Source organism: Electrona antarctica, assembly GCF_951216825.1.
Source record: "Electrona antarctica genome assembly, chromosome: 4".
Classification (NCBI taxonomy): Eukaryota; Metazoa; Chordata; class Actinopteri; order Myctophiformes; family Myctophidae; genus Electrona; species Electrona antarctica.
In genome coordinates, this window is record NC_136809.1 from 2,197,621 (window position 1) to 2,210,100 (window position 12,480).

Genomic DNA, 12,480 nt, shown 5'->3' on the forward strand with positions numbered 1-12,480 from the left:
CATTACAATGTATTAAACAACATTACATTCTCTATTAGTTGACCTTTGACCCGCAGCAGATCATTAGATATATCTTGCGCCACCCCTTAACCCTTATCCCTACACTAATTTGCAATTTTTTACTATTTTAAAAACCCTTTTAAAATAGTTCAAAGAGCTAAATCTATATATCTTGCGCCACCCCTTAACCCTTATCCCTACACTAATTTGCAATTTTTTACTATTTTAAAAACCCTTTTAAAATAGTTCAAAGAGCTAAATCTACAAGCTCACAATGTCTCCATGTAGATCGGCTAGTTGAACTATTTTAAAATGTTTTTCAAAATAGTAAAAAATGGCAAATACGTTTAGGGATAAGGGATAAGGCAAGATGGAGAACATCATATCAAAAAGGAACCACAGGCAGAGAAATGATGAAGTAGACTACTTTGACCTTTATCAGATGAAGACTACCTATAGGTCAGTCAATCTATAGGTTTGAACCAAAATAAATTGCAATAGCAAATCGTTCAAGGTTTTTTTTATGATCCTTCGGGTCATCCAAATAACACATTATTTTATGATCCTTCGGGTCATCCAAATAACACATTATTTTATGATCCTTCGGGTCATCCAAATAACACATTAAAAAATGTCAATGAAATAATTAGTGGATCGTGGTAAATTCAGGGGTTGAAAGTTGGGGTACCATTAAGGTTTTTTTGTTTTTTAATTTTCATGATGGTTTTATCAACATTTTTCGACCGCGGTCAAGATCATGGATGTCACAACGCCACGCCAGACTTCCCGGTCCTTCATCGCCATCCCCAGTTCCTGCTTTACTGATGCATGTGTCCCTAGCGATGACATCAGGGAACGACCTGAACCCATTCCAAGCATTAGTTTTGCACAAAAAAACACTCCTTGGGCTTAACTTAGGCCTTAGCCACTTGACCTCATCACATTTGTGATGACCTCATCACATTTGTGATGACCTCATCACATTTGTGATGACAGGCTATGGCCGTCTATAGCCCAAGGAGTGTTTTTTCGAGGAAAACTAATGCTTGGAATGGGTTCAGAATCATGAATAACCCCAGTTTGAGGTGGGTATGTGTAATGTATGGGTGACCAGATCCAAACTGTTCATTTGAGGGACAGAAGTCTTGACTGTGCTCACACAAGCGATACTGGAGTACCGGGTTAGCAACTTACTGCTTGAGTTGCCCTCTTGTGGCCAAGCCTAATTAACAGTGGATTGATTCTTCAGCCAGCATTTTTCAAATGTTTAATTTGTCTTTTTAATGCCAATAGAAAAATCCGCGATATACACACTATATCTCATTCTGACGGGGCAAGACCATAGTATTGGGACAATCAGTCCTGATGGTGGCGGTAACGTCACCATTTTGCCGATTCTGACCAAAAGGAGCGAGTGAACGATGACCACATCCGGTTAGGATCAAAATATCCGGCAGTAGCTTTGCTAGTGTGCCACAATGAAAGATGTCCGGAATGCTAAGCTATCATCGTAATTTTCATAACTAAGTCAAATTAAGCTCTAATCAAGCCCAAAACATCGCATTTTACGCAGCGATGCATGCGCGATCACGCGCGTGCGCGATCGACCGTGCACACGCGGATTTTCGGCCGGTTTTAGGAAGATTACATCGGCCGTTAGCCAAATTAGCTAAAAAATGCTAAATTTTGCGACAATAAGCTCCCGATTATTGGGAATCAATCGATTACGTCAATTACGTCAGTGGCCATAAGGGATTTATTGATTTCATTACGTCAATTACGTCACTGGCCATAAACCAGTTAAATGCCTTGATGTCATATTTGACCATAGGCTTATTGGCTATCATTTATAAACTCCTCTGGTGTCTCACATTTTGTTTTAAAATCATGCTTTATTTTTATTTTTATGCTATTTTAACAGGCTTAAAAACACATCTTGCAGGAAGAGACAATGAGAGAGCTTTACAACAGAAGGCCAACTATTAGGGGACTAAACTATTAGGGCATTTGAACACTGATGCCTGACAGGGTCTCAATTTGTGGGACGCCTGGAAAGTCTTGGAAATGAGGGACTGTCCCACGCAAAGAGGGACATCTGGTTACATACATTACTAATGTATGTAATCTGGTATATGTAATATGTAATCTGGCCCCCTAAAATATGATACAAATTCAACTTTTGTGGATGTGGAGAATGGTGGATGCGTGACGGCTCTTTCTGAGATGCCACGATGTATAAATGGCAGCTTAATATTTCACTTTGTGGGAGAAGAAGAAGAAGAAAAAAAAACTTTATTGTGAGAAACTCTTAAATCTTTGAATCAGATATTCAGACATTTTGGTTTTACTGACCGATATTAGTATTGAAACTCATTGGGTGACCGGTGGCCTAGCGGTCCAGGCACATGCCACATATCAGCTCTGGCCTGATAGCGCGTCGCGTGTTCAAGTCCCGTTCATGACGACCATTGCTGCGTCTCTCCCTCTTTCCTGTCGGTCTTCACTGTAACTAGGCCTATCTAAAGAGCGTCGCAGTCCCGCCCCCCTGTCATGACGACGCCAGACCCAGTCCCGCCCCCCTGTCATGACGACGCCAGGCCCAGTCCCGCCCCCCTGTCATGATGACGCCAGGCCCAGTCCCGCCCCCCTGTCATGACGACGCCAGGCCCAGTCCCGCCCCCCTGTCATGACGACGCCAGGCCCAGTCCCGCCCCCCTGTCATGATGACGCCAGGCCCAGTCCCGCCCCCCTGTCATGACGACGCCAGGCCCAGTCCCGCCCCCCTGTCATGACCGACGCCAGGCCCAGTCCCGCCCCCCTGTCATGACGACGCCAGGCCCAGTCCCGCCCCCCTGTCATGACGACGCCAGGCCCAGTCCCGCCCCCCTGTCATGACGACGCCAGGCCCAGTCCCGCCCCCCCTGTCATGACGACGCCAGGCCCAGTCCCGCCCCCCTGTCATGACCGACGCCAGGCCCAGTCCCGCCCCCTGTCATGACGACGCCAGGCCCAGTCCCGCCCCCTGTCATGACCGACGCCAGGCCCAGTCCCGCCCCCCTGTCATGACCGACGCCAGGCCCAGTCCCGCCCCCCTGTCATGACGACGCCAGGCCCAGTCCCGCCCCCCTGTCATGACGACGCCAGGCCCAGTCCCGCCCCCCTGTCATGACGACGCCAGGCCCAGTCCCGCCCCCCTGTCATGACCGACGCCAGGCCCAGTCCCGCCCCCCTGTCATGACGACGCCAGGCCCAGTCCCGCCCCCCTGTCATGACGACGCCAGGCCCAGTCCCGCCCCCCCTGTCATGACGACGCCAGGCCCAGTCCCGCCCCCCTGTCATGACCGACGCCAGGCCCAGTCCCGCCCCCTGTCATGACGACGCCAGGCCCAGTCCCGCCCCCTGTCATGACCGACGCCAGGCCCAGTCCCGCCCCCCTGTCATGACCGACGCCAGGCCCAGTCCCGCCCCCCTGTCATGTCGACGCCAGGCCCAGTCCCGCCCCCCCTGTCATGACGACGCCAGGCCCAGTCCCGCCCCCCTGTCATGACGACGCCAGGCCCAGTCCCGCCCCCCTGTCATGACCGACGCCAGGCCCAGTCCCGCCCCCCTGTCATGACGACGCCAGGCCCAGTCCCGCCCCCCTGTCATGACGACGCCAGGCCCAGTCCCGCCCCCCTGTCATGACCGACGCCAGGCCCAGTCCCGCCCCCCTGTCATGACGACGCCAGGCCCAGTCCCGCCCCCCTGTCATGACGACGCCAGGCCCAGTCCCGCCCCCCTGTCATGACGACGCCAGGCCCAGTCCCGCCCCCCCTGTCATGACGACGCCAGGCCCAGTCCCGCCCCCCTGTCATGACCGACGCCAGGCCCAGTCCCGCCCCCTGTCATGACGACGCCAGGCCCAGTCCCGCCCCCTGTCATGACCGACGCCAGGCCCAGTCCCGCCCCCCTGTCATGACCGACGCCAGGCCCAGTCCCGCCCCCCTGTCATGACGACGCCAGGCCCAGTCCCGCCCCCCTGTCATGACGACGCCAGGCCCAGTCCCGCCCCCCTGTCATGACGACGCCAGGCCCAGTCCCGCCCCCCTGTCATGACCGACGCCAGGCCCAGTCCCGCCCCCCTGTCATGACGACGCCAGGCCCAGTCCCGCCCCCCTGTCATGACGACGCCAGGCCCAGTCCCGCCCCCCCTGTCATGACGACGCCAGGCCCAGTCCCGCCCCCCTGTCATGACCGACGCCAGGCCCAGTCCCGCCCCCTGTCATGACGACGCCAGGCCCAGTCCCGCCCCCTGTCATGACCGACGCCAGGCCCAGTCCCGCCCCCCTGTCATGACCGACGCCAGGCCCAGTCCCGCCCCCCTGTCATGTCGACGCCAGGCCCAGTCCCGCCCCCCTGTCATGACGACGCCAGGCCCAGTCCCGCCCCCCTGTCATGACGACGCCAGGCCCAGTCCCGCCCCCCTGTCATGACCGACGCCAGGCCCAGTCCCGCCCCCCTGTCATGACGACGCCAGGCCCAGTCCCGCCCCCCTGTCATGACGACGCCAGGCCCAGTCCCGCCCCCCTGTCATGACCGACGCCAGGCCCAGTCCCGCCCCCCTGTCATGACGACGCCAGGCCCAGTCCCGCCCCCCTGTCATGACGACGCCAGGCCCAGTCCCGCCCCCCTGTCATGACGACGCCAGGCCCAGTCCCGCCCCCCCTGTCATGACCGACGCCAGGCCCAGTCCCGCCCCCCTGTCATGACGACGCCAGGCCCAGGAAATGATTCCTAATGCAGTTTCCCAGTAGACATTTCAAAAAGTATTTATTTAAATTACGGTTACGTCGCGGACAAAGCCAACTCGAGTTGTGACAAATCATGACAATAAACACAATAATTTGGACCAAACAAATAATTACAAAGAAGAAAATCAACAAAATAAGTGTTGTAACCTGTCGTTTTTTTTCTTCTTTCTAATTCTTTGTTCGGCCCAAAACATTGTGTTTGTTGTCATGATTTGTCACAACTCTAGTTGTCTTCGTACGACGCTTAAAAGGTCTTTAAATACATACTTTTTGAAAAGTCTATGAGGAAAATGAACGGGGAATCATTTACTGGGCCCTGGTGGTAGGGGGCGGGACTGCAACGCTCTATAAAGGCACAAGAGCAAGAAAATAATAAAGAAAAGAAAAGAAAAGAAAAGAAAAGAAAAGAAAAGAAATACTGCAAATACTGAAACAATTGTTGGTTGCTGTCTTGTTGTGTAATTTCATTTTTGTGTGTAGGCCTATGTTGTGTGTGTGTGTGTGTGTGTGTGTGTGTGTGTGTGTGTGTGTGTGTGTGTGTGTATGTGACACATGTGTATGTGTATGTGTATGTGTGTGTGTGTGTGTGTGTGTGTGTGTGTGTGTGTGTGTGTGTGTGTGTGTGTGTGTGTGTGTGTGTATGTGTGTGCACATAATATCATTTTGTCAAAAAACTATTAAGAAATGTTGAAAGAGAAATATATTCTAGTCCAGAAAGGAAAGGGTTAGGGTAAGTGAGTAAATGAATGAGTACAATATTGGTTAAATAGTTGTATTAATTAATAATTAATAACAGCATTAAAAAAACAAAAAAACAAAACAACAACCAAAGCTAAAATAAATGTATTTGTATCCCATTGACTTCACTTTGAAACAATGAATTTCACCTCAACTTATAAATATAGGTTTCCGTTTAAACATCATTTTTACAAAACTCACTCAAAACACCAATACCTTAATCAATTCAATTCAAATGAGCCTTATTGGCATGAGAAAACAAACGTTTACATTGTAAAACAAACGTTTACATTGTAAAACAAACGTTTACATTGTAAAACAAACGTTTACAGCCGAAGCAAGTGCAATGCAATAAAAACAGTTGAAAATGGGGACAGTACAGTTGGATGGGCTACTACAGCAATTTTGTAAATGCAGCTTCTGAGGCAGGAGAAGGAGCGGCAGCGCCCTCTGGCGGAGAGAACGGTGCAGCACGGACATGACGTCACAGTGACTCTCGCGTTAAAATGGATGCCTTAAAAACATCAACCAAGGAAAAATAATGCACCGATGCCACGCACGCACGCACGCACGCACACACACACACACACACACACACACACACACACACGTGTGTCTTTGTTGTGTTCAGTTAGCATCTAGCGGCTAACGGGCTAGCTTATTATTCCAACAACAACAGTGCCTTTAAACGGAGTGTCTGTGCAGCGCAGCTTGTTGCTAATTAATTAATTAATTCCAATCAATGATCAGTAGTTGCTGATCAGTCCTCTGTGAGTCCATCGACAAGGAGCTGTTTACCCGGAGCAGCGGGCAGCCTGCCTCCTCCTCCCCGGGTCAGGGTGAGGGATGAGCGGCCAGGCTGCGGCCGGCGGACCGGCGGAGAACCGGCAGCAGCAGCAGCAGCGGGACTTCGGCGGCTCGCCGGCCGACATAGAGGTGACCTACAGCGGATCCGAGCGGGACTCCGAGTCCGAGGAGGAGGAGGAGGACCAGGGCGGCCTGGCGGTGATAATACAGAGGAGAGGAGTGAAGAGAGAGAGGCTGGAGAGGGCTGTGGAGGTGAGACAGGCATTATGGTGGGCATGGAGGTGAGACTGGCACTGTGGGCGTGGAGGTGAGACAGGCACTGTGGTGGGCATGGAGGTGAGACAGGTACTGTGGTGGGCATGGAGGTGAGACAGGCACTGTGGTGGGCATGGAGGTGAGACAGGCATTATGGTGGGCATGGAGGTGAGACAGGCATTATGGTGGGCATGGAGGTGAGACAGGCACTGTGGGCGTGGAGGTGAGGCAGGCAATGTGGGCATGGATGTGAGACAGGCACTGTGGGCATGGATGTGAGACAGGCACTGTCGGCATGGAGGTGAGACAGGCACTGTGGGCATGGATGTGAGACAGGCACTGTGGGCATGGAGGTGAGACTGCTGGCATGGAGGTGAGACAGGCATTATGGTGGGCATGGAGGTGAGACAGGCATTATGGTGGGCATGGAGGTGAGACAGGCATTATGGTGGGCATGGATGTGAGACAGGCATTATGGTGGGCATGGAGGTGAGACAGGCACTGTGGGCATGGAGGTGAGACAGGCATTATGGTGGGCATGGACGTGAGACAGGCATTATGGTGGGCATGGAGGTGAGACAGGCACTGTGGGCATGGAGGTGAGACAGGCATTATGGTGGGCATGGACGTGAGACAGGCATTATGGTGGGCATGGAGGTGAGACAGGCATTATGGTGAGCATGGAGGTGAGACTGCTGGCATGGAGGTGAGACAGGCACTGTGGGCATGGAGGTGAGACTGCTGGCATGGAGGTGAGACAGGCATTATGGTGGGCATGGAGGTGAGACAGGCATTATGGTGGGCATGGAGGTGAGACTGCTGGCATGGAGGTGAGACAGGCATTATGGTGGGCATGGAGGTGAGACAGGCATTATGGTGGGCATGGAGGTGAGACAGGCACTGTGGGCATGGAGGTGAGACAGGCATTATGGTGGGCATGGAGGTGAGACAGGCATTATGGTGGGCATGTAGGTGAGACTGCTGGCATGGAGGTGAGACAGGCATTATGGTGGGCATCGAGGTGAGACAGGCACTGTGGGCATGGAGGTGAGACAGGCATTATGGTGGGCATGGATGTGAGACAGGCACTGTGGGCATGGAGGTGAGACAGTCATTATGGTGGGCATGGAGGTGAGACAGGCATTATGGTGGGCATGGAGGTGAGACTGTTGGCATGCAGGTGAGACAGGTACTGTGGGCATGGAGGTGAGACAGGCACTGTGGTGGGCATGGAGGTGAGACAGGCACTGTGGGCATCGAGGTGAGACAGGCACTGTGGTGGGCATGGAGGTGAGACAGGCATTATGGTGGGCATGGAGGTGAGACAGGCACTGTGGGCATTGAGTAGCTGCAATTTGCAACTCTAGATTTTTTTATAATGGGATGAATCTAGAGTTGCAATACCCTCCATTGACTCCCCATTCATCCAATTTGCGTTTGTCTTAAACAACGTTAAACTCACCAACATTGCAGCTGTAGTCCAAGCTTGAATTATCCTCTTTCAATCTGCCAAGCTTTTGTGTCATAAAAATCCACTGTAGACATGTTATGAGCTACTTTCTGTCAAGACATTCTGTGCAGGTGATTCTATTTCTAAGTGTTGCAGTTTGGAAGCACTCGTCGTAAGTCACTGAACGGCCCTGCGTACCACCTGTTTCGAATTTGCACATAATGCAGGAGGCAGCAGCACAACCCGTTTATAAAAATGAATGCTTCCAAACTGAAACACTTAGAAAAAGAATCACCTGCAGAGGATGTCTTGACAGAAAGTAGCTCATAACATGTCTACAGTGGATTTTTATGAAAAACAAGCTCAGCAGATTGAAAGAGGATAATTCAAGCTTGGACTAAAGCTGCAATGTTGGTGAGTTTAACGTTGTTTAAGACAAGCAGATCGCAAACGCAAATTGGATGAGTGGGGAGTCAATGGAGGGTATTGCAACTCTAGATTCATCCCATTATAAAAAAACAAGCCAATAGAGCATCACAGTCCCGCCCCCTACCAGGGCCCAGGAAATGATTCTCCGTTCATTTTCCTCATAGACATTTCAGAAAGTATTTATTTAAAGACCTTTTAAGCGTCGTACAAAGCCAACTCTTGTCGTGACAAATCATGACAACAAACAACATTTTTTGGGCCGAACAAATAATTAGAAAGAAGAACAAAACGGCAGGTTACAACACATTTTTGTTGTTTTTCTTCTTTGTAATTATTTGTTTGGTCCAAAATATTGTGTTTGTTGTCATGAGTTGTCACGACTCGAGTTGGCGTTGTCCGCGGCGTAACCGTCTTTAAATAAATACTTTTTGTAAATGTCTATGAGAATAATGCATTGGGAATCATTTCCTGGGCCTGGCGTCGTCATGAAAGGGGGCGGGACTGCGACGCTCTATAGGCTTGGCCTACAGGTCATACAGCCTCATTGTAGGTTATTGTAGGCTCGGCCTCAGGTCTAAGTGGGCTCGGCCTCAGGTCTAAGTGGGCTCGGCCTCAGGTCTAAATGGGCTCGGCCTCAGGTCTAAGTGGGCTCGGCCTCAGGTCTAAGTGGGCCTCAGGTCTAAGTGGGCTCGGCCTCAGGTCTAAGTGGGCTCGGCCTCAGGTCTAAATGGGCCTCAGGTCTAAGTGGGCTCGGCCTCAGGTCTAAGTGGGCTCGGCCTCAGGTCTAAATGGGCCTCAGGTCTAAGTGGGCTCGGCCTCAGGTCTAAGTGGGCTCGGCCTCAGGTCTAAGTGGGCTCGGCCTCAGGTCTAAATGGGCCTCAGGTCTAAATGGGCTCGGCCTCAGGTCTAAATGGGCCTCAGGTCTAAGAGGGCTCGGCCTCAGGTCTAAATGGGCTCGGCCTCAGGTCTAAGAGGGCTCGGCCTCAGGTCTAAATGGGCCTCAGGTCTAAGAGGGCTCGGCCTCAGGTCTAAGAGGGCTCGGCCTCAGGTCTAAGAGGGCTCGGCCTCAGGTCTAAATGGGCCTCAGGTCTAAGAGGGCTCGGCCTCAGGTCTAAGTGGGCCTCAGGTCTAAGTGGGCTCGGCCTCAGGTCTAAGTGGGCCTCAGGTCTAAGTGGGCTCGGCCTCAGGTCTAAGTGGGCTCGGCCTCAGGTCTAAGTGGGCTCGACCTCAGGTCTAAATGGGCTCGGCCTCAGGTCTAAGTGGTTAAGTGACTTGTTTCTTTAAACCTCTAGATGGAGGACCACGCCCCCGGAGGCTCCTCCTCCTGCGGGGCTCCGCCCCACCGGGGGGGCATGGTCAAGCCGGGAAAGAAGACCCGCGGGCGAGTCAAGATCAAGATGAAGTTCATCCACAACAAGCTGAGACGATACACCACGTTTAGCAAACGCAAGACTGGCCTTATGAAGAAGGTTGTTATTATTATTACTATTATTACTATTAGAATGGGCTTATGAAGAAGGTTGTTATTATTATTATTATTATTATTATTATTATTATTATTATTATTATTACTATTATTATTATTATTATTATTATTATTATTATTATTATTATTACTATTATTATTATTATTAGTATTATTACTATTATTATTATTATTATTACTATTATTATTATTATTACTATTATTATTATTATTATTATTACTATTACTATTACTATTATTATTATTATTATTATTATTATTATTATTATTATTATTACTATTATTATTATTATTATTATTATTATTACTATTAGACTGGGCTCATGAAAAAGGTTGTTATTATTATTATTATTATTATTATTATTATTATTATTATTATTATTATTATTATTATTATTACTATTAGACTGGGCTCATGAAGAAGGTTGTTATTATTATTATTAGTTTTAGTATTTGTAGAGGTTTAGATTTTAGTTTGAAGTTCCTATAATATTAATTGCCGAGATGTTCTCATTGTGAGCTTTTGTTTTGAAGGAGACAAATTCAAAATGATAACCGGGCTTTTGTTTTGAAGGAGACAAATTCAAAATGAAAACCGGGCTTTTTTTTTTAAGGAGTCAAATTCAAAATGAAAACCGGGGTTTTGTTTTGAAGGAGCCAAATTCAAAATGAAAACCGGGCTTTTGTTTTGAAGGAGTCAAATTCAAAATGCAAACCGGGCTTTTGTTTTGAAGGAGCCAAATTCAAAATGAAAACTGGGCTTTTGTTTTGAAGGAGCCAAATTCTAAATGAAAACCGGGCTTTTGTTTTGAAGAAGACAAATTCAAAATTAAAACCGGGCTTTTGTTTTGAAGGAGCCAAATTCTAAATGGAAACTGGGCTTTTGTTTTGAAGGAGTCAAAAAATGAAAACCGGGCTATTGTTTTGAACGAGCCAAATTCTAAATGAAAACCGGGCTTTTGTTTTGAAGGAGCCAAATTCTAAATGAAAACCGAGCTTTTGTTTTGAAGGAGCCAAATTCTAAATGAAAACCAAGCTTTTGTTTTGAAGGAGTCAAATTCAAAATGAAAACCGGGCTATTGTTTTGAACGAGACAAATTCAAAATTAAAACCGGGCTATTGTTTTGAAGGAGACAAATTCAAAATGAAAAACCGGGCTATTGTTTTGAAGGAGACAAATTCTAAATGAAAACCGGGCTATTGTTTTGAAGGAGTCAAATTCAAAATGAAAACCGGGCTATTGTTTTGAAGGAGACAAATTCAAAATGAAAACTGGGCTATTGTTTTGAAGGAGACAAATTCAAAATGAAAACCGGGCCAGGTATCGACCGTGAAAAAAACTAGTTTTGATTAAAAACGGAATCTGGGGAAAGAATCAGAGATACAAGCATTTGAAAAAAATGCAAACAAACGGAGATGGACGGGGCGGCCATCTTGTTTCCGGGCCCTGCGAAGCATCAGTGATTTATTACCCAGAAGCCCTGAGAAGCGTAAACGCGTATATCTATTCTACGTCCGAGCACAGACATGGTAACGCCCCGCCTGCCTCTGATTGGCCTACCACAGACATGGTAACGCCCCGCCTGCCTCTGATTGGCCTACCATAGACATGGTAACGCCCCGCCTGCCTCTGATTGGCCTACCACAGACATGGTTATTGTACTGTAAAAAGGTCTCTTTTCACTTCATCTTTATCTTTTTTGAGTGGTGTAAACCACTCCTACACCTGGCTTTGTTAGTTTACGTGTCTGTCTGTCTGTCTGTCTGTCTGTCTGTCTGTCTGTTCGTACCAAAAAATGAGCATGGTTGCTATGGTCACTCAGTTCACACGGGTGTGATTTCATTACGTCAGACATTACGTCAGACCACAGCTGATCAGTCTATATAAGACCTTACACCACTCAGTTCAGGAGAGGACAGTCTGGTGAGACCAGGAGGACAGTCTGGACGGAGGACAGTCTGGACGGAGGACAGTCTGGTGAGACCAGGAGGACAGTCTGGACGGAGGACAGTCTGGACGGAGGACAGTCTGGACGGAGGACAGTCTGGACGGAGGACAGTCTGGACGGAGGACAGTCTGGAGGAGGACAGTCTGGACGGAGGACAGTCTGGACGGAGGACAGTCTGGACGGAGGACAGTCTGGAGGAGGACAGTCTGGACGGAGGACAGTCTGGAGGAGGACAGTCTGGACGGAGGACAGTCTGGACGGAGGACAGTCTGGACGGAGGACAGTCTGGTGAGACCAGGAGGACAGTCTGGACGGAGGACAGTCTGGACGGAGGACAGTCTGGTGAGACCAGGAGGACAGTCTGGACGGAGGACAGTCTGGTGAAACCAGGAGGACAGTCTGGACGGAGGACAGTCTGGACGGAGGACAGTCTGGTGAGACCAGGAGGACGGAGGACAGTCTGGTGAGACCAGCGTTATTCTGTAGTGTTGGTAGACCAATCAGTGGCAGGCGGGGCGTTACCATGTCTACGGTAGGCCAATCAGAGGCAGGCGGGGCGTTACCATGTCTACGGTA

The 12,480-nt window shown here is 49.5% G+C and overlaps 1 protein-coding gene across 1 annotated transcript in view; it reads left to right on the forward strand.

The window, feature by feature from the left end:
* Positions 1 to 6,262: 6,262 nt before the first annotated feature.
* LOC306922151 (uncharacterized protein) overlaps positions 6,263 to 12,480 on the forward strand; it is a gene marked incomplete at its 3' end in the record, with an annotated part of 28,594 nt that continues 22,376 nt past the window's right edge. The window contains exons 1-2 of the mRNA XM_079499546.1: positions 6,263 to 6,587; positions 9,762 to 9,938. Coding sequence (XP_079355672.1) covers positions 6,375 to 6,587; positions 9,762 to 9,938 — 390 coding nt within the window. The 5' untranslated portion in view covers positions 6,263 to 6,374. The remainder of the gene's footprint in view (positions 6,588 to 9,761; positions 9,939 to 12,480) is intronic.